This window comes from Diaphorina citri, unplaced genomic scaffold (assembly GCF_000475195.1).
Source record: "Diaphorina citri unplaced genomic scaffold, Diaci psyllid genome assembly version 1.1 scaffold128, whole genome shotgun sequence".
Taxonomy (NCBI): Eukaryota; Metazoa; Arthropoda; class Insecta; order Hemiptera; family Psyllidae; genus Diaphorina; species Diaphorina citri.
This window is the reverse complement of record NW_007377565.1, coordinates 1-22537: the sequence shown is the minus strand read 5'-3', so window position 1 is coordinate 22537 and position 22537 is coordinate 1. Positions and strand designations below refer to the sequence as shown.

At 38.6% G+C, this 22537-nt stretch overlaps 2 protein-coding genes and 3 long non-coding RNA genes across 6 annotated transcripts in view; 4 read left to right on the top strand and 1 right to left on the bottom strand.

Annotated features, from left to right (window-relative positions):
• LOC103524938 (type II inositol 1,4,5-trisphosphate 5-phosphatase-like) overlaps nucleotides 1-8568 on the top strand; it is a 23392-nt gene extending 14824 nt beyond the window's left edge. The window contains exons 11-16 of the mRNA XM_008489979.3: nucleotides 2251-2381; nucleotides 3923-4180; nucleotides 4467-4659; nucleotides 5525-5731; nucleotides 7636-8097; nucleotides 8387-8568. Of these exons, the coding sequence (XP_008488201.1) occupies nucleotides 2251-2381; nucleotides 3923-4180; nucleotides 4467-4659; nucleotides 5525-5731; nucleotides 7636-8042 (1196 nt within the window). The 3' untranslated portion in view covers nucleotides 8043-8097; nucleotides 8387-8568. The remainder of the gene's footprint in view (nucleotides 1-2250; nucleotides 2382-3922; nucleotides 4181-4466; nucleotides 4660-5524; nucleotides 5732-7635; nucleotides 8098-8386) is intronic.
• LOC113465575 lies at nucleotides 313-1118 on the top strand. The gene is made up of 2 exons (XR_003390240.1): nucleotides 313-370; nucleotides 1027-1118. It is a non-coding gene; the product is annotated as an uncharacterized LOC113465575 (long non-coding RNA).
• A 428-nt stretch (nucleotides 8569-8996) lies between the features above and the next one.
• On the top strand, nucleotides 8997-17666 carry LOC113465573. Of its 2 annotated transcripts, XR_003390238.1 has the most exons (3): nucleotides 8997-9245; nucleotides 17052-17502; nucleotides 17544-17666. It is a non-coding gene; the product is annotated as an uncharacterized LOC113465573 (long non-coding RNA). The 2 variants fall into 2 exon arrangements; XR_003390237.1 differs by having other exon boundaries at nucleotides 17052-17666.
• On the top strand, nucleotides 11086-12069 carry LOC113465574. The gene is made up of 3 exons (XR_003390239.1): nucleotides 11086-11596; nucleotides 11676-11818; nucleotides 11990-12069. It is a non-coding gene; the product is annotated as an uncharacterized LOC113465574 (long non-coding RNA).
• A 1052-nt stretch (nucleotides 17667-18718) lies between the features above and the next one.
• On the bottom strand, nucleotides 18719-22485 carry LOC103524936. The gene is made up of 4 exons (XM_026820199.1): nucleotides 22394-22485; nucleotides 21665-21926; nucleotides 20755-20903; nucleotides 18719-18833 (listed from the first exon to the last, which is right to left on the bottom strand). The coding sequence occupies exons 1-4, from the start codon at nucleotides 22483-22485 to the stop codon at nucleotides 18719-18721; spliced, it is 618 nt and encodes a 205-aa protein (XP_026676000.1).
• Nucleotides 22486-22537: the final 52 nt, after the last annotated feature.

Genomic DNA, 22537 nt, shown 5'->3' with positions numbered 1-22537 from the left:
CAAGATTATACTTATATTCAAGGTAAGTGTAATCAAGTACCAAATGAGTATTAGAGAGCAAGATTACACTTATATTCAAGGTAAGTGTAATCAAGTACCAAATGAGTATTAGAGATCAAGATTATACTTATATTCAAGGTAAGTGTAATCAAGTACCAAATGAGTATTAGAGATCAAGATTATACTTATATTCAAGGTAAGTGTAATCAAGTACCAAATGAGTATTAGAGATCAAGATTATACTTATATTCAAGGTAAGTGTAATCAAGTACCAAATGAGTATTAGAGATCAAGATTATACTTATATTCAAGGTAAGTGTAATCAAGTACCAAATGAGTATTAGAGAGCAAGATTATACTTATATTCAAGGTAGGTAAGTGTAATCAAGTACCAAATGAGTAGTCAGCTCCCATGGCGTAGTGGTCACTGCGCGTTAAAAAAATCTTAAACCCACACTGATATGCTTTCGATTTCTTTTTGAATCTAATGGTATTCTATTTAATCAAGTACTTATTCAAGTCTATTCTTACTATTTAATCAAGTACTTATTCAAGTCTATTCTTACTATTTAATCAAGTACTTATTCAAGTCTATTCTTACTATTTTATCAAGTACTTATTCAAGTCTATTCTTACTATTTAATCAAGTACTTATTCAAGTCTATTCTTACTATTTTATAAAGTACTTATTCAAGTCTATTCTTACTATTTAATCAAGTACTTATTCAAGTCTATTCTTACGATTTAATCAAGTACTTATTCAAGTCTATTCTTACGATTTAATACTTATATTCAAGGTAAGTGTAATCAAGTACCAAATGAGTAGGTATTAGAGAGCAAGATTATACTTATATTCAAGGTAAGTGTAATCAAATACCAAATGAGTAGTCAGCTCCCATGGCGTAGTGGTCACTGTGCGTTAAAAAATCTTAAACCCACACTGATATGCTTTCGATTTCTTTTTGAATCTAATGGTGTTCTATTTAATCAAGTACTTATTCAAGTCTATTCTGACTATTTGATCAGGTATTCAAGTATTCATCGGCACATGGAACGTCAATGGTCAGTCGCCTAGTTGTGATCTGTCAGACTGGTTGACTACCACGGTAGACCCACCCCATATCTATACTTATTCAAGTCTATTCTTACTATTTGATCAGGTATTCAAGTATTCATCGGCACATGGAACGTCAATGGTCAGTCGCCTAGTTGTGACCTGTCAGACTGGTTGACTACCACGGTAGACCCACCCCATATCTACGCCATTGGGTTTCAAGAGTTGGATCTCAGTAAGGAGGCATTCCTGTTCAATGAGACGCTGAAGGAGGATGAGTGGCTGAGGGCGGTTACCAAGAGTTTACACCCGGGGGCCGCCTATCAGAAGATATGTCTGGTGCGACTTGTAGGTAAGCTAAATAGATTCGTAGAAGCTTAACCCATCCTTTAGGGCTGTCTAGCCCCTACACCTAAGCCCCAGATTGGGCTTTTTGTGTATCGAGTTAAAAGCTGGGTAAGCTATGTAAGTGGTGTTTTATTTAATAACCCATCCTTTAGGGCTGTCTAGCCCCTACACCTAAGCCCCAGATTGGGCTTTTTGTGTATCGAGTTAAAAGCTGGGTAAGCTATATAAGTAGTGTTTTATTTAGGTCATCTGTTGGGCTGGGGGACTTCAAACAGGGAGTAGACCAGCTCAGTCTACGAAATTCGCCCCGGGCGGGAATCGAACCCGCGGCCTAGCGCTTACAAGGCAGACGCACTACCAACTAAGCTAACTAGGCTGGCCTTCTAAAGTTTTATCGTCCCTAAAACGAAGTGAAATTCTCTTTTCGATTTCGGGACGATTGGTGTCATAGGCGGGCATCGAACCTGCGATCTGTTTAGGGTAAATTTCGTCCCGGGTGGGAATCGAACCTACGACCTAGCACTTAGTAGGTAATTCTCATAAAAAAAACTGTTATTCCTAAAATTCGCCCCGGGCGGGAATCGAACCCGCGGCCTAGCGCTTACAAGGCAGACGCACTACCAACTAAGCTAACTAGGCTGGCCTTTTAAAGTTTTATCGTCCCTAAAACGAAGTGAAATTCTCTTTTCGTTTTCGGGACGATGGGTGTCATAGGCGGGCATCGAACCTGCGATCTGTTTAGGGTAACTTACGCCCCGGGTGGGAATCGAACCTACGACCTAGCACTTAGTAGGTAATTCTCATAAAAAAACTGTTATTCCTCATAACTATTTTTTCTGTCTTTTCAGGTATCCGACAGCAGGTTGATTATAAGAGTGTACCTAGTCTCAAGATAAGTGATCATAAGCCTGTCATGTCCTTGTTCAATAGTGATATACGAGTTATCGATGCTGTTAGATATAGGAAAGTACATGAAGAGGTAAGCCATTGAATTAAACTCAAAACTATTACAGGTAAATAATAGTCTAGTTCAGTGGTTCTCAAACTTTTTTTTTTTTGGCCGCGGAGCACCAAGCAACTGCTGTAAACTCTACGGAGCACCCCCCCCCACAACCCTTTAGGAATTTTTTAAAATAACTCGGAATGATTCGTAAGTAATCAAATACCAAATGAGTATTAGAGAGTAAGATTATACTTATATTCAAGGTAAGTGTAATCAAATACCAAATGAGTATTAGAGAGCAAGATTATACGTATATTCAAGGTAAGTGTAATCAAGTACCAAATGAGTATTAGAGAGCAAGATTACACTTATATTCAAGGTAAGTGTAATCAAGTACCAAATGAGTATTAGAGAGCAAGATTATACTTATATTCAAGGTAAGTGTAATCAAGTACCAAATGAGTATTAGAGAGTAAGATTATACTTATATTCAAGGTAAGTGTAATCAAAGATTCGTAAATTAGCGTACGGTCCGTATGGCTTGTTCCAATACTTCCCATTTGACTAAACATATTCGTGCGATTTTTTTTTTTTTTTTAATGCGGTAAGAAAAATGAAACTATGCGGAGTACCTGGAAGCTCTTCGCGGAGCAACAGTTTGAGAACCACTGGTCTAGTTAGCTTGGAGAGTAGCACGTCTGCCTTTATAAGCGGGGTGATTTCCGCCCGGCGCGAACTTTATCCTCAACAGATAAGGTTCGTTCTCGGAACGGTTGGCTTTCTCCTATCCTGTCTTCCTTCTCTCTTCGCTTTCGGGACGATAAAAAAGAAGAGGAAAGTATTTTAACTTGTATTAAATGCTTGTTACATATTTAATATCGTTCCTCCGTCAATGGACCGAGATAAAATATATGACTTGGATTTGAACCACCAACTGCCAGATCCTAAGTCCAATGGCTCCCCCTTTCAAAAAATTTTTTTTGGTTTTTTTTTTTTTTTTTTTTTTTTTTTTAATGCGGTAAGAAAAATGAAATTATGCGGAGTACCTGGAAGCTCTTCGCGGAGCACCTGAAAGCTCTTCGCGGAGCACAGTTTGAGAACCACTGGTCTAGTTAGCTTGGAAAGTAGCACGTCTGCCTTTGCAAGCCGGGTGATTCCCGCCCGGGGCGAACTTTATCCTCAACAGATAAGGTTCGTTCTCGGAACGCCTGTCTTTCTCCTATCCTGTCTTCCTTCTCTCTTTGCTTTCGGGACGATAAAAAAGAAGAGGAAAGTATTTTAACTTGCATTAAATGCTTGTTACATATTTAATATCGTTCCTCCGTAAATGGACCGAGATAAAATATATGACTTGGATTTGAACCACCAACTGCAAGATCCTAAGTCCAATGCTTAAACCACTACTGGGAAACACAGTAGTGCTATTGTTATTGTTTTTTTTTTTTTTTTTTTTTTTTTTTTTTTTTTTTTTTTTTTATACAAATTTTCACTGAATGCTAAGCACAGGGCCAATAAGCACACTGAATTCTACTGAATGTTGGCAGTAAAAACAAAGTATATTCTGTTCCGTCCCTCAGGTTATGAAGAAGCTGGATAAGTTAGAGAACGAATTCTTGCCTCAAGTGATGGTGGATAACACAGAGGTCGTGTTTGACACGCTTAGGTTCCTAGAGGCGCAGAATAAAACCCTTATCATTGCGAATACAGGCCAGGTGCCAGTGCAGTTTGAATTTATCAAGAAGTTTGACGACTCCAACTATTGTAAGGATTGGCTGCACATTGAACCCTACATGGGATTCATCTTGCCTGGAGAGAAGTGTGATGTTAAACTAGAAGTAAGTATAACAGACAAAACTTCAAGTTCCAACTGTAGCTATCTAGTTTTGAATTTAAAATGCCTTACTTCAAGGCACATTCTTTTACATCCATGCCTATTTTGTCTATCCAAGAATGGAAAAGTCTGGTTTGAAAATTTCCGCCCTGGCCGGGATTTGAACTCAGCACTTCCAGGTTGAGAGTCAGTGCTTTTGACCACTCGGCCACAAAGGTGGCAAATATTGGTATGTTGCTATTGAATTTATTTTCACTTGTACATATTTTTATTGTTCCTTATTATTCCAGGTATACGTAGACAAGCGGTGTGCATCCAAGATGAACTCTGGTCAGGATAAGATATACGATATCCTCGTATTACATCTGGAGGGGGGCAAAGATCTCTTCATTACAGTCACTGGCTCCTATGAACGTAGTGTGTTTGGATGTTCCATTGAAACTCTGGTGCAGCTTAATGTACCCTTGAGGGATGTAGCACTAGGTAAGTCTTTTCTGTTTCCTTGAAAAACCTTGCTTTTGGTGCTAAATTTGTCTCTCTACATGTTCAAACCATCTTAGTCTGCTCTCCTGGATTTCCTGTCCTAGTGGTCCCACTGTTAAAGTTCTTCTAATACGATCGTACATAACTTCAGTGAATTCTTTATGTTTTTTTCCAAGAGGTTTGATAGAGGGAACTGTAACGCGAAGGTTTTATCGTCACGAAAGTTAAGAGAGAAGGAGAAAGCCAGCCGATCCAAGAACGAACATTATCCGTTCAGGATAAAATTCGCCCCCCAACGGAAATCGAATCTCGGACCTCGCGCTTACAATGGACACACGCTACCCACTGAGCTAACTAGGCTGACCCCTTTTTGTTTAATTTCAGGCAAGCTGATCCCCCTTATGTTTAATTTCAGGCAAGCTGATCCCCTTATGTTTAATTTCAGGCAAGCTGATCCCCTTATGTTTAATTTCAGGCAAGCTGATCCCCTTATGTTTAATTTCAGGCAAGCTGATCCCCTTATGTTTAATTTCAGGCAAGCTGATCCCCTTATGTTTAATTTCAGGCAAGCTGATCCCCTTATGTTTAATTTCAGGCAAGCTGATCCCCTTATGTTTAATTTCAGGCAAGCTGATCCCCTTATGTTTAATTTCAGGCAATCTGATCCCCTTATACTTAATTTCAGGCAAGCTGATCCCCTTAGGTTTAATTTCAGGCAAGCTGATCCCCTTATGTTTAATTTCAGGCAAGCTGATCCCCTCATGTTTAATTTCAGGCAAGCTGATCCCCTTATACTTAATTTCAGGCAAGCTGACCCCCTTATGTTTAATTTCAGGCAAGCTGATCCCCTTATGTTTAATTTCAGGCAAGCTGATAGAGTTAGAGAGTAGTAAGGACTCAGGTACACTATCCAATACCTCGTACAGTGTACCCAAGGAGATATGGTTCCTAGTTGATCATTTGTACAGGCATGGTCTCAAACAGCAGAACCTGTTTGAACATCCTGGATTACCGTCGGAAATTCTGCTCATACGTAACTGGCTGGACACTGGATCATCAGATCCTCTGCCAGGTAAATATTTAAAATTTCTTTTAACAATCATCATAAGGGTAAGCTCTTGTCTTGGTAGAATGTAGAGAATTCAACCCCAATGCCCGAGTTTATTTTTTAATTTATTCAATAACAGATAAACGAGTAAAAGGGTGTTTTTCCCTTGATCAATATCGGGCTTCCAAGAGAAAGCTGTTTTTTTTCGAGCATTGTGTTTATTTTATTTTTATTTACTTTTTTTCGAGCATTGAGTTTATCCCTGCCCCTCTGTTCCCGGAACGTTAGACGTACGTTCCGGGAACAGATTTTTTTTTTTCGCGAAGTAAGGTCACTAAACTGTCAGGTACTTAGTGTACTCGTACATTTTTTTATATACAGTGTGTCCACTTTTAATGTGCGCCATAGGAAAAATACATGTAAAAACAGTTTTTCTTGTCTCAAAAGTCCCCATTAAGTATTTTAGTTAAACCAAATATGTTAACTCATGTATTTTTATCTGAGGAATTCACTGGTGGTGATTTCATACACCTGGGACTTACAGTTAAAAAGTTAAGGGTTCGAAATCCGAGAAATGTGTTATGTTTGAAACTCAACATTTGTGTACAATTGGATACTCTATTTTATGTATTTTTTCACGAGAAATCGATTGGTAATATTTTCAATTACTTGGGGCTTACAATTAAAAAGTTCTGGGTTCGAAACCGAGTAATTGATGATTCTCATGAAAAATATAACTGTCCAAATGTATTTTTTTCGTAAAGATCGTCAAAAATAATAAATAATCCGAAAAGATTTTTTTTTTAAAAAGTATTTCTTCTCTAAGAAATTCGTCCCCAAAGTGTGCGCGGGAAAAATAATGAGATTCAAATTTTTAAAGCGTAGGGACGCTTGGCAACATTGCGTGGGACGTAACCAACCATGAAAAAAGAAATTCTTCTGGCTCTTGCTAATCTGATCACATCGTTTTCTTTGGTTTTTGCGTTTTGTATCTGCTAATTTGACTGTTTTTCTGAGTATCCTGTGGTGGTGTAGAGGTCAAGGCGCTCGACTGGTTAACAGGAGGGCGTGGCTTCAATCCCAGCCGAGGTATGGAATTTTATCCTCAATATAATTTGAGAATTTGACCACAATAATAGTAGTAGCCTACTGCTGGAGTAAAGGGACTTATCAGTCCTATGCGAGCAGTAAAAATAAGCACTATTATTATCATATAGGTAGGTACCTACGTAGGTAGTGTTTACATAAAGCGGAACTTTGAGCAGGGATGTTTGGTATGTGGAGATCATACTATTCATATTATTCTTCTCGATCGAAATAAATGTGCCAGCCTACTTAGCTTAGTTGGTAGTGCGTCTGCCTTGTAAGCGCTAGGCCGCGGGTTCGATTCCCGCCCAGGGCGGATTTTATCCTGATGGGATAATGTTCGTTCTCGGAAACGGCTGGCTTTCTCCTATCCTGTCTTCCTTCTCTCATCAGGTATACCTGACACCTGATGAGCACACACACTATCAGGTACACCTGACAGGTACGGCTGAAAAGGTTCATCTTTCAACTTTTATTCGGATATCGGGATTTCTGATAAATCCGAATAATTATTCGAATTCGGATTTGAATACGGATATCCGTTATCCGGATAATATGAATACAGATATCCGTTATCCGGATAATATGAATACGGATATCCGTTATCCGGATAATATACAACTCTATTCCGTACTCTAGACACTGGAATGGCAGTGAAACGAACGCTGCATCCCCCTCCTAAGACAACGGCCCGAAACGTTTATTTCTGCTGCCGTTGTCGACGGATTTTCGTCGACAACGAACCACTAGCTAAACCTATATATATATATTTATAGGTGTTCTACATCGCCTAACCACTTGGTTTTTACAACGCACACATGTCTCATGTTCGTGTGTTTCAGGCAGCGTCCACTCCGTGGCCGAGTCTCTCCTCCTCCTGTTAGAGTCTACAGCCGAGCCGCTCATCCCATACAACATGCATCCCGCCTGCCTCACCGCCTCCACCTCCTACGTCCAAGCCAAGCAGCTTATCGCCTCCCTGCCCCTCTGTTCCCGGAACGTCTACCTCTACCTCTGTTCCTTCCTACAGGAACTCCTCTCACACGCGGAGGAAAACCGGCTGGACGCGAAAACCATCGCGACGCTCTTCGGGCAGATATTCCTGCGCGATCCGCCGCGCTCGCGGGACCCTAGCGCGCGAGGGAAAAGCCAGACACAGACACAGGCGCGACGGAAGGCGAACTTTGTGTACCACTTCCTGGTGAATGACTTTAGCGAGTTGATAGCGCCTGTGAATCATCCTGGCTAGGAGGAGGAGGGGGATGCAGCGTTCGTTTCACTGCCATTCCAGTGTCTAGAGTTGTATATTATCCGGATAACGGATATCCGTATTCATATTATCCGGATAACGGATATCCGTATTCATATTATCCGGATAACGGATATCCGTATTCATATTATCCGGATAACGGATATCCAGGCGCGACGGAAGGCGAACTTTGTGTACCACTTCCTGGTGAATGACTTTAGCGAGTTGATAGCGCCTGTGAATCATCCTGGCTAGGAGTAGGCGGGGCATGCAGCGTTCGTTTCACTGCCATTCCAGTGTCTAGTGTGAGTTGTATATTATCCGGATAACGGATATCCGTATTCATATTATCCGGATAACGGATATCCGTATTCATATTATCCGGATAACGGATATCCGTATTCAAATCCGAATCCGGATTCGAATAATTATTCGGATTTATCAGAAATCCCGATATCCGAATAAAAGTTGAAAGATGAACCTTTTCAGCCGTACCTGTCAGGTGTACCTGATAGTGTGTGTGCTCATCAGGTGTCAGGTATACCTGATAGTGTGTGTGCTCATCAGGTGTTAGGTATACCTGATCAGGAGTAGGTACCTGTCACGTATACCTGATAGTGTGTGTGCTCATCAGGTGTCAGGTATACCTGTCAGTTCTACCTGATAGTGTGTGTGCTCATCAGGTGTCACGTATACCTGATCAGGAGTACCTGTCACGTATACCTGATAGTGTGTGTGCTCATCAGGTGTCAGGTATACCTGATCAGGAGTACCTGTCAGGTGTACCTGATAGTGTGTGTGCTCATCAGGAGTCAGGAGTACCTGTCAGGTGGTACCTGTCACGTATACCTGATAGTGTGTGTGCTCATCAGGTGTCAGGTATACCTGATCAGGAGTACCTGTCACGTATACCTGATAGTGTGTGTGCTCATCAGGTGTCAGGTATACCTGAGTAAGGTTCATGCGAGTATTTCCCGGCCCTGCTCAGGCTGGGTAAGGTTCATGCGAGTATTTCCCGGCCCTGCTCAGGTTGGGTAAGGTTCATGCGAGTATTTCCCGGCCCTGCTCAGGCTGGGTAAGGTTCATGTGAGTATTTCCCGGCCCTGCTCAGGCTGGGTAAGGTTCATGCGAGTATTTCCCGGCCCTGCTCAGGCTGGGTAAGGTTCATGCGAGTATTTCCCGGCCCTGCTCAGGCTGGGTAAGGTTCATACGAGTAGGCGGGGGTAGCCTGTCATCGAATGGAGGGTTAAACGCCCGTTATTAAAACCCGTAGCAGTTATAAAGTGATGTTTATTTTGTTTTTGCAATCCGTACCTTTCGAAAAGGTCTAATTACAAAAAAATGATAGAATCAAGATCTAGTCATTAAAGTATTACAAGTTGAGAAGCCCTATTTAAAAAAAAAGTATACGATCCAATAACATAACTTACAAGTAAATATAAATTTAAGCGTATGGAAGCGGGCAAGAAGGATCTAACAAGGGTAAATCCAGATAATCAAGGGTTGGGGTGATAGAGAATGCCAGAAATTTCCCTTCTGCCCTTGATTGTGAACAGGGCACCAGTCAAGTACCTGATTTTTTTATTTTATTATTTTTTTTTTTTTAAGAGGCTTAATAGAGGGAACTGTAACTGCTAAGGTCTTGTCGTCCCGAAAGCGAAGAGAGTTGGAAGACAGGATAGGAGAAAGACAGGCGTTCCGAGAACGAACCTTATCGTTTTAGGATAAAATCAACCCCGAGCGGGAATCGAACCCACGACTTAGCGCTTACAAGGCCTACGCGCTACCAACCAAGCTAACTAGGCTGACCTGAATTTTGAGTTTTATTCGCGAGTGTGATATTTGACAGACCACGGAGGTAAGTGTGATTGTAAGCACTAAGTCGCGGGTTCGATTCCCGCCCGAGGTGTACTTTATGCTAACCAGATAAGGTTCGTTGTGGCTTTCTCCTATTCTGTCTTCCTTCTCTCTTCGCTTTCGGGACGATAAGACCTCCGTTTCTACAGCTCTCTCTATCAAACCTCTTCAGAAAAGGAGGATAAAAAAAAGTAATATTTGTATCCAATTTTACGTCATTGGTCATAACACCAGAAACTACACATTTCCCGATTTTGAAAATTTGGACCGATTGCAATACTTTCATTACTAGTATAGCTCCGCTATACTGTAGTAATAGAAAGTAATATAATTTATAATGATAAGTTTACCAGGAACACGAAAATGGTGGTGCAAATTTTGTCCAGAAAACCATAAAGCCAAAAAACCATAACAGAATGAACGTATAAATACCTGTTGAATACTGAGTAGTGATGGAGAAAATTTTGATACATCATTGATATTCGATTGTTTGGGTGATGTCAAAATTGCACCGCTAATTAAAATTCTAAAAAGATTCAGCGGTGTAATTGAATACCGCTATTTTATTTTCTACCAGAGTGTGCGAGTAACATAGGTACTCTTTTTCATAAAACGGTAAAGGAACAATTTTACATGGAACATGAGAAAAAGTAAAAAACAGTAACAATTTACAATATCTAACCGATTCTAACGATTTGCAAAGTTTTGTAACAAATAGAACGAAAACAATGAGAATTTTAAAGCATTTGTATTCTACTATCAAATTGAAATATCAAATATGTGACAAAAAAAATATGCGAAAATAAGGAAACAATTTGCTTTTAGGAATGTTAAGTAAGGTACATAATACATATTTTATGCGTAGGTATATGAAAGGCAAATTTTTATTGAAAATCTCGGTAAAGGAACAATTTTACATGGAACATGAGAAAAAGTAAAAAACAGTAACAATTTACAATATCTAACCGATTCTAACGATTTGCAAAATTTTGTAATAGAACGAAAACAATGAGAATTTTAAAGCATTTGTATTCTACTATCAAATTGAAATATCAAATATGTGACAAAAAAATATGCGAAAATAAGGAAACAATTTGCTTTTAGGAATGTTAAGTAGGGTACATAATACATATTTTATGCGTAGGTATATGAAAGGCAAATTTTTATTGAAAATCCGCTACCAGAGTGTGCGAGTAACATAGGTACTCTTTTTCATAAAACGGTAAAGGAACAATTTTACATGGAACATGAGAAAAAGTAAAAAAAAGTAACAATTTACAATATCTAACCGATTCTAACGATTTGCAAAATTTTGTAACAAATAGAACGAAAACAGTGAGAATTTTAAAGCATTGTTGTATTCTACTATCGAATTGAAATATCAAATATGTGACAAAAAAATATGCGAAAATAAGGAAACAATTTGCTTTTAGGAATGTTAAGTAGGGTACATAATACATATTTTATGCGTAGGTATATGAAAGGCAATTTTTTATTGAAAATCCGTGGGATTACATTAAAATTCACCCTCAAGGAAATAAATAAATTCATCAACATACATCCATGGACAAACACCCTCAATGGTTAGCGTGCTGGACTTTGGACCTGGAGGTTGGTGGTTCGAATTCAAAATAAGTTACAAGGTGAGCTAAGTAGGAAAGTTCAAATTAAAACGTGAACTAAGTCGGAAAAAATAGGTATTTCATTGAGGGTGAACTCAAATGTTTCAAATTTAGAAAGTTCAAATTAAAACGTGAACTAAGTCGGAAAAAATAGGTATTTCATTGAGGGTGAACTCAAATGTTTCAAATTTAATTCATAAACTATGCCAATAGGATACAATAATTTCATTACTAACAAGGCCCCGCCCCCTTCCTGAGTCAAAATAGACATAGACGTTAACTTTTTTTTATTAACAGGTGAGGAACACTATGAACAAATAAGGAAAACACTTCAAATTTAATTCATAAAATATGCCATATGCCAATAGCCAATAGGATACAATAATTTCATTTATTACTAACAAGGCCCCGCCCCCTTCCTGAGTCAAAATAGACATAGACGTTAACTTTTTTTTTTTTTATTAACAGGTAAGGAACACTATGAACAAATAAGGAAAACACCAGGAATTTTCTATTATTTTTTATTTTTTGATATACCAAGTGTGTGTATTAAAATAAGTTAACAAAAAATGAATTAGCGACATTTTAGGGGATTTAGGGACCGTTTTGGATGTTTTTGAGTGCGCCAATGCACTTTTTGGGTACTTTTACATCGGAATAGGACTCTATCTCGAAAAAAATTTTCATTTGGTTGTGCCCCATTCTAAACATTTTATGATGTCATTTAAAAGCTCATGTTGTCTTAAAGATACTGTCTTTGCAGTTCTTTTTGGCCTTATTTTCAAAGGAAAAACTTTCAATCTAATATTGCCAATTTATTCAAAGTCTGCCTCGAATTTTTTCGCACGTGATTGTAGTTGATAATAACACGAGTAAAATATTCTGTATACAAGAGAGGAGAAAAAATATTGCATGATATCAAGTTTAGTGTTTTGGGAAAAGAAAGGAGAATGATTAAAAAAAAAAAATACAGATTAAATGCGTTCTTTTCCAAAAGCCAAATAATAATAATAAAAAAAAAAAAAATAGTCTAGACCGAGTTGTGAAAGAGAATTTTAATCAATGTGACTAGCCAAAGATATTTTTTCGATTAATACATTCTAATTTTATTAAAAAAAAATAAAAAAAATTCCAATGACCTTTTCTTCATAGGTATTGTTTTCGTGTTTTTATTTTTATTTTAGGAATCAATAGATACTTTAAGTTTTAGAGTAGTTATTCCCATTTCACAAACATAGAAACTATGATTAAAAAAATCTTTCCCACTAGTACCTTAAATAGCAAAACATATTTGGCAGAACCCTAGTGGAGTTGGTGGGACATAGTTCCTGGAACGTCAGTCTAACGTGCGCTGTATTTAGTTAGCTAGGATGAGATGTAGGGGATCTCAATTCCATATCCAAAGAATCTCATTAGTATCTTATATAAAGCACCAAAGTTATGACAATAGGAACCTGATGGTTGGTCCACGGACGCTTCCTTGGTTGAAGGTCCCGGGTTCGATGAAAAAAAAAATAAAAAATGTATTCATTTTTCGATTGCAAATATTTCATGGTTGCGATTTCGATCATACGATTTCATGTTTTACTTTCTCGTAAAATCGTCTAATTTGGTTCTTCGTCATTCTGTTTTGTTAATATTGATTTAAAATTTAAATCACACAGAGCTTTTTATGAAATTAATACTCTTTTTATTATCTTTAGTATTGTCCTTAGCCTATTTTATTTTAATGTAACTAATTTGGTTCTTCGTCATTTTGTTTTGTTAATATTGATTTAAAATTTAAATCACACAGAGCTTTTTATGAAATTAATACTCTTTTTTTTATCTTTAGTATTGTCCTTAGCCTATTTTATTTTAATGTAAGTACTTAAATTATACTCAGTACATAGTACATACAGTATTACACTTTAAGCTGGTTTCACCTAATGACTAAATTGATTTCACTAAGAGGAGATTTTGAAGTAAGGAAAGTAAAAAGGGGAGTAATTAAAAGCTACAAGTCTAGATTTAGGTCATGGTTATATACCGGGTTGGGTTGGGTTCGGACTGTTTGAGATAGGACATTGTTTCTACAGTTTCACTAATAGGAGTGAAAGTGGTAACTTCTCCCATGCCACACTGTAGAAACAAAAAGTTCGAAACTAACCTAACCCGGTACATAACCACGATTTTAAGGTATACAGTATTACACTTTAAGCTGGTTTCACCTAATGACTAAATTGATTTCACTAAGAGGAGATTTTGAAGTAAGGAAAGTAAAAAGGGAGTAATTAAAAGCTACAAGTCTAGATTTAGGTCATGGTTATATACCGGGTTGGATTGGGTTCGGACTGTTTGAGATAGGACATTGTTTCTACAGTTTCACTAATAGGAGTGAAAGTGTTAACTTACCACTCCCATGCCAAACTGTAGAAACAAAAAGTTCGAAACTAACCTAACCCGGTACTTAACCACAATTTTAAGGATTCTACAGTTTCTTTTTTTTTTTTTTATTTTAGGCGTTCAAACGCAATTTTATTATACATTGCAATTACATGAACAAAGATAGGATTATTTACATAAACGTATGATAGTGTGGATGTACAAAGTAAAAATGTAAAATTGGGTAGGTAGATGTTTTGCCCCACTAATAGGAGTGAAAGTGGTAACTTCTCCCATGCCACACTGTAGAAACAAAAAGTTCGAAACTAACCCAACCCGGTACATAACCACAATTTTAAGGAATAAAATTTGTTTTTGGATAATTTTCAAATACCTACTCCTTTAAATCTAGAATTATTATCTATTGACTGACTCCTCTTTTGATTTAAAAAATCTCTCATTAGTGAAATTCCGATTATTTATTAGTGAAACCCTTTATTTATTTAACTCTTACCAAGTTCCATGCCTACTTCCTTTTACTATCAAAATCTCCCTAGTTCAATAATTCTCGGTACACAAATAAAATACGGCTATTTGCACCTTTTTAACTTATTTTGTTTCATAGTATTGTATATCGGAGAATAATTTGTTTTAGACTAGGAAACGTTCAGTAACCTAGTTTTGTGAAATAAAGTTATTATTTACCCTTGCTTATTTATTATGTCCAATTTATTGATGTAAAGTGTAGTGATGTGTTTATGTAAAGTCAAATTAGGTAGGTACATAGGTATTCTTTAACCACGATCGAATAAACTACGGGCTAAAAAATTCCCGGAGGGACGGACCCTGCTTGTTATTTATGTAAAGATAAAAACACACCGGCGGCGGTTGCTCATTTCCGGCTACTCACAGGGCACGACTGTTTGGCTCAACACCTCCACAAAATCAAAATTAAAGACTCTCCTAACTGCCCTCTCTGCTCCTATGAATCAGACCCATCTAAATTCCTGTCCAGCCTTGGAAGCCAGCAATGATATTGTAGAAAGGTATTGGGACGCGCGTAGGAAAATGGCCTAATGGTCAAAATTCCAGGCATTTGTAAACAACAACATTTATGTAAAGATTATTTATGGAAAATTTTCCGTTAAATTTCGGTCTGATCAGGTATTAGGGGGGCTTAACTACGGACTAAAAAACTAAAAAAATACGGACTAAAAAAAAAAACAAATTCTTCGTTCCGCCAAAACACCTGATCGGTTTGTCAAATTTCGTTTCGTCGAAACTTCCAATCGGCGTTTGCCCAATTTTCATGACTTTGGCAAACAAGTTCAACAGCTATGTACTCTATGAAGGTACTCTATCAGACCCATCTAAATTCCTGTCCAGCCTTGGAAGCCAGCAATGATATTGTAGAAAGGTATTGGGACGCGCGTAGGAAAATGGCCTAACGGTCAAAATTCCAGACATTTGTAAACAACAACATTTATGTAAAGATTATTTTATGGAAAATTTTCCGTTAAATTTCGGTCTGATCAGGTATTAGAGGGGCTTAACTACGGACTAAAAAAAAAAACATTCTTCGTTCCGCCAAAACACCTGATCGGTTTGTCAAATTTCCTTTCGTCAAAACTTCCAATCGGCGTTTGCCAAATTTTCATCAATTTGGCAAACAAGTTCAACAGCTATGTACTCTATGAAGGTACTCGTACCTGTCATTGAAAAAAAGTAGAACAAACAACAAGACAGGTCAAACTGTGAGAAACAAAAACAATATAATAAAATTTATTTATTTTTAAAAATAAAAAGTTGAACAATCTTACGTTAAAAGATAGGAAAAATAATAAAATCTCTTGGTCTAAAGAACTTTATCTGTATAATTCCAATAAGTACAACACAAATAACTGCCTATTAGATGTGACGGATATGTAAATCTGCTAGTCAAATGTATACTAATAGAAAATAATACAACTTGGAGAGCTCCAGTAGCTTGGGAGGGTTTGAACTCGCAGTCCGTGGGTTCGAATCCCAGAAGCAACAAATTATTGAGTTACTTAATTATTATAAGTTGCTATTTATCTGTGCCTATTAGATGTGACGGATATGTAAATCTGCTAGTCAAATGTATACTAATAGAAAATAATACAACTTGGAGAGCTCCAGTAGCTTGCGAGGGTTTGAACTCGCAGTTCGTGGGTTCGAATCCCAGAAGCAACAAATTATTGAGTTACTTAATTATTATAGGTTGCTATTTATTTATTAAAACCCACTTTTTTATTGGTAAAACTACATGGTAGATAAAGTAAGAACTTAGGCAGCTAAGCGCAAGCGCATCCATCAACAAGAACCTATACAACAAAATAAAATTATTCAAACTTAAGAAGACATTAAACTTGAAATAAAATTAGACCAAACGAAAACGTCAGAGCACAGCAATCAATATTTAATAATACAGATATCAATCTAACTTATAAGTCGTAATTAATTGAAGTAAACCTATCATAGCTTTTTAATAATAATAATAAACTGAATATTAAATAAATACTAATTTTCTTTAACCACGATCGAAAAATTCCCGGAGGGACGGGCCCAGCTTGTTTTTATTATGTTAATTGCAACCCACAAATTTAGTATTTTTTGAGTCGGGGATTTCGAAAGTGTTGACGATACTTTGGGGCGGCCCCGGAGCTTAGATTTCCTCATTCAGGTTTGGAAACCCCTGCCCTATACCCTCCCTTTACTACGACAACCCTCCCAGAAGGTGCTGTTAGGGAGGGTCTATAATAATTGAAGGATTTGACACAAAAACAACATTTAGTCCATAAGTTTTATATTGTTTATAAGTCATTTTTGCACCAAACGCCTCATTTTTTTTGCATAATACCTAATTATACATAATATTGTTAAAACCAAATAAACTATTTAAATTAATGATAATATAAAAAAAATCGCACTTGGATCGTTTACTTTCTTTAATTCGGTCATATAAAAGAAAATTATCAAAGTATACAAAAGCCCGCGAAGATAGCACGTTAAATGCACCAGTCCCCAATGGATCACTGAAGTTAACCAACGTTGCGCGTGCTTGGTAACAGGATGGGTGACCATCTGGGCTACCGCATTAATCGCGTACTGCTGACTTTTCCCGGCCCTGCTCAGGCTGGGTAAGGTTCATGCGAGTATTTCCCGGCCCTACTCAGGCTGGGTAAGGTTCATGCGAGTATTTCCTGGCCCTGCTCAGGCTGGGTAAGGTTCATGCGAGTATTTCCCGGCCCTACTCAGGCTGGGTAAGGTTCATACGAGTATTTCCCGGCCCTGCTCAGGCTGGGTAAGGTTCATACGAGTATTTCCCGGCCCTGCTCAGACTGGGTAAGGTTCATGCGAGTATTTCCCGGCCCTGCTTAGGCTGGGTAAGGTTCATACGAGTATTTCCCGGCCCTGCTCAGACTTAGTAAGGTTCACGCGAGTATTTCCCGGCCCTGCTTAGGCTGGGTAAGGTTCATACGAGTATTTCCCGGCCCTGCTCAGGCTGGGTAAGGTTCATACGAGTATTTCCCGGCCCTGCTCAGGTTGGGTAAGGTTCATACGAGTATTTCCCGGCCCTGCTCAGGCTGGGTAAGGTTCATACGAGTATTTCCCGGCCCTGCTCAGGCTGGGTAAGGTTCATGCGAGTAGCCTGTCATCGAATGGAGGGTTAAACGCCCGTTATTAAAACCCTTAGCAGTTATAAAGTGATGTTTATTTTGTTTGTGCAATTCGCAGACCTTTCGAAAAGGTCTAATTAGAAAAATTATAGAATCGAGATCTAGTCAAAGTATTACAAGTTGAGAAGCCCTATTTAAAAAAAGTATACGATCCAATAACATAACTTACAAGTAAATATAAATTTAAGCGTATGAAAGCGGACAAGAAGGATCTAACAAAGGTAAATCCTGATAATCAAGGGTTGGGGTGGTAGAGAATGCCAGAAATTTCCCTTCTGCCCTTGATTGTGAACAGGACACCAGTCAAGTACCTGATTTTAAGAGGCTTAATAGAGGGAACTGTAACTGCTAAGGTCTTGTCGTCCCGAAAGCGAAGAGAGTTGGAAGACAGGATAGGAGAAAGACAGGCGTTCCGAGAGCGAACTTTATCGTTTTAGGATAAAATCCGCCCTGAGCGGGAATAGAACCCACAACCTAGCGCTTACAAGGCCTACGCGCTACCAACCAAGCTAACTAGGCTGACCTGAATTTTGATTTTTATTCGCGAGTGTGATATTTTAGGGGGCTGTTCGTGCGAGCTACGGAACAAGGCGATTTTACCCGAAGTGATCATACATATTCGGGATTATTCGTGCGAGCTACGAAACAAAGCGATTTCACCCGAACTCAAGTGATCATACATATGTGTGATTCGGGACGTGTGATAAATTTAAAGCCGCGAAATAGACGGAGTTTACCCGAACACATTCGATACTATTCGTGTGGAACACGAAACAAGGCGAGTTCACCCGAAGTGATCATACATATTCGGGGCTGTTCGTGCGAGCTACGGAACAAGGCGATTTTACCCGAAGTGATCATACATATTCAGGATTATTCGTGCGAGCTACGAAACAAGGCGATTTCACCCGAACTCAAGTGATCATACATATGTGTGATTCGGGACGTGTGATAAATTTAAAGCCGCGAAATAGACCGAGTTTACCCGAACACATTCGATACTATTCGTGTGGAACACGAAACAAGGCGAGTTCACCCGAAGTGATCATACATATTCGGGGCTGTTCGTGCGAGCTACGGAACAAGGCGATTTTACCCGAGCACAAGTGCACGTAAAGCAGCAACACCGATGCTATCTGTGTTCAGTCAGTCGTACTTCACATTCTAGTTCTTTGATTTGTTTCTGTAGTCTTTTGTTTTCCTCTTCCAGCTTGAACACTTCTTCCTGTGATGAGGTCAAGTGGGACCTGGAAAATAAATTAATTAATTATATTTATTTGTATTATCATTTTACATTAAAATAATATGAATCTATTTAACAATAACTGGAAAATGAACACAAGTATGAGAATCAAACCTGGATATCAAGCAGCGTCCAAGCTATGGTTGATGGACAAACACGTCCACACTATAAATTTCTTTTTTCATTCCACCAGAATCTTTTGATCTGACCTACTTTATATGGGTTTCTATAGTCGAATCCGATCCACATAGTGTAGAATTGTGGACAAACCTGGAGAGAGAAAGTGCCTGGTACTTTCATTTGTTGACCGAAACCTCTCTGTACGAGAATATTTTACCTCTTTGAAACATCATACGACCGTCTATCAGTTTACATATGTAAATTATTTTTAGTGTCTGTAGTCTAATAATTATGAAATTAAATTGTAAACTCAATTAATAATTAATAAATGATTGGTAAATTATCTCTTACCCTCATAAACCGTCAGACTGATGAATATCAGTCAGTATATTTATTTGTATTATCATTTTACAATTTATACATTAAAATAATATGAATCTAATTAACAATAACTGGAAAATGAACACAAGTATGAGAATCAAACCTGGATATGAAGCAGCGTCCAAGCTATGGTTGATGGACTAACACGTCCACACTATAAATTTCTTTTTTCATTCCACCGGAATCTTTTGATCTGACCTACTCTATATGGGTTTCTATAGTCGAATCCGATCTACATAGTGTAGAATTGTGGACGAACCTGAAGAGAGAAAGTGCCTGGTACTTTCATTTGTTGACCGAAACCTCTCTGTACGAGAATATTTTACCTCTTTGAACATCATACGACCGTCTATCAGTTTACATATATAAATTATTTTTAGTGTCTGTAGTCTAATAATAATGACAACATAATAAAGAAATAAGAGATCTGTACAACCAACCAGATATAGTGGCGGAAGTGAATTGAGATGGATGGGACACATAATAAGAAGAGAGGAAGAGTCAAATGTAAAAAAGTGTGTGGAAAAATCAGCCGGATGGGAGAAGACCAAGAGGAAGGCCGAAGAAGAGATGGTGGTATGTAGTAAAGAAAGACATGGAGAAGATCAACTTGATAATAACAGACGCGACCGACCGTATCAAATGGAGGCAAGGAAGAGTCAAATGTAAAAAGTGTGTGGAAAAATCAGCCGGATGGGAGAAGACCAAGAGGAAGGCCGAAGAAGAGATGGTGGGATGTTGTAAAGGAAGACATGGAGAAGATCAACTTGATAATAACAGACGCGACCGACCGTATCAAATGGAGACAGGGATGCGTTCATTTTCCAGCTTCATATCTTGTACTGAACTTCGCTGCTCGTTTGAACTGCTCGATACCTGACATATTGAATGGGAAAATATGAAACTAATTGTAAAAATATACAACTCATTTTTTTTTTCTTTCCAATAGGTGATATAGAGTAACAGCGGAGGTCTTATCATCCCAAAATGGAAAAGAGAAGGAGAATAGTATAGAAAACAGCCCGTCGTTCCGAGAACGAACCTGGTCTGTTTAGGATAATGTTGGCTCCGGGCGGGAATTGAACCCGCGTTTTTTTTTCTTTCCAATAGGTGATATAGAGTAACAGCGGAGGTCTTATCGTCCCAAAATCGAAAAGAGAAGGAGAATAGTATAGAAAAAAGCCCGTCGTTCCGAGAACGAACCTGGTCTGTTTAGGATAATGTTGGCTCCTGGCGGGAATTGAACCCGCGACCTAGCACTTACTCTCTTAGCCAACTATACTGACTCATATAAATGATAAATCTCATTAATCAAATTATCAGTGATTGACGCCCCGAGCGGGAATCGAACCCACTATCTTGCACTTCCAAGGCAGGCGTACTACCCTCCAACCTCCAAGATAACTAGGCTGGCAATATAATACTGAGGTTGGTTTGTTGGTAGCTGTAGTTTCCTTAGCTGATGGTTCTCTTCATTCAGTTTCTCCATAGCTATTAGTCTTCGTCTCAGTTGTTCATTTTCCAGCTTCATATCTTGTACTGAACTTCGCTGCTCGTTTGAACTGCTCGATACCTGACATATTGAATGGGAAAATATGAAAATAATTGTAAAAATATACAACTGATTTTTTTTTTTTTTTTAATAGGTGATATAAAATAACAGCGGAGGTCTTATCGTCCCAAAATCGAAGAGAAGGAGAATAGTACAGAAAAAAGCCCGTCGTTCCGAGAACGAACCTGGTCTGTTTAGGATAATGTTGGCTCCCGGCGGGAATTGAACCCGCAACCTAGCACTTACCTAGACCTCTTAGCCAACTATACTGACTCATATAAATGATAAATCTCATTAATCAAATTATCAGTGATTGACGCCCCGAGCGGGAATCGAACCCACTATCTTGCACTTCCAAGGCAGGCGTACTACCCTCCAACCTCCAAGATAACTAGGCTGGCAATATAATACTGAGGTTGGTTTGTTGGTAGTAATTAATAAAATAATAAATATTATGCAGTTTCTTTGTGTTATTATATCACAAATTTGGTGCTCACTGCAGCATTGTAGGATTTTCCCAATATCTCAATAATCCTAACATCCAATGTTTACCTACCATGGTGGCATCGGTCGCTATGCGCATTTATATGTCATAGCTACTCATTTTCCTCACGAGACTGAGTGGGCCCCACAACAGCCAATCACGGAATCAATCTTTTGCATGTTACAAATTTCTTGACCCCGCCGGGAATTAAAACCCGGGTCTCCCGCGTGCAAGGCGAGCGCAGTGACCACTATCCATGGGAGCTGACCAACTAATAAATATTAATTAAAATACACACCTGTGATGAAGTGAGGCTGCGCGGTAAACACCCGCCTTGTGCAGAGGGCAAGTTGGGTTCGATGAATATTTTGCCGTCCGCACCACGTCTCAGTTTGAGTCGGTCCAGGCACGCTACTATAGGAGGTACAGGGGAGATATGTGAGTCAGGGGGGGAGAGGTGCACGTTAATACTGTCCAAACATATCTGCAATAATAACTGGGTTCGATGAATATTTTGCCGTCCGCACCACGTCTCAGTTTGAGTCGGTCCAGGCACGCTACTATAGGAGGTACAGGGGAGATATGAGAGTCAGGGGGGCAGAGGTGCACGTTAATACTGTCCAAACATATCTGCAATAATAACATAAAAAAAGATGTTTCACTGTCGTCTTCATTTTGTAGCTATTAAACAACTGCTTTCTTCTTCTTAAGGAGTTTGATAGAGGGAGCTGTAACAATGGAGGTCATATTGTCCCGAAATCGAAGAGACGACAGGAGAGGAGAAAGTCAGCCGTTCCGAGAACGAACCTTGTCCGCAGTCTGTTTAGAATGAAGTTCACCTCAGGCGGGAATCGAAGTTTTAACGCGACGCACTTTGACATGTATGTAGGTTAAATATACGTAAAATTATATGTTTGTTGTTGTTGTTGTTGTTGTTGTTGTTGTTGTTGTTGATGTTTACTAATGCAAAGGAATTGATCATTAGGTCATTTTCCTAGATGAAATAAATAAGAGAAATCAAACTTACCGTATAGACAGGGAATCACTCAAATCTTCATTCGGTGACTTGAACACGGACACAAACTCGCTGAAATTCCTCTTCAGGTTGCCAAAGGTCATCGGGGTGGTATGTGGGGTAGGAGGTGTGTCCAGAAGACCTCCCAGGGGCCCA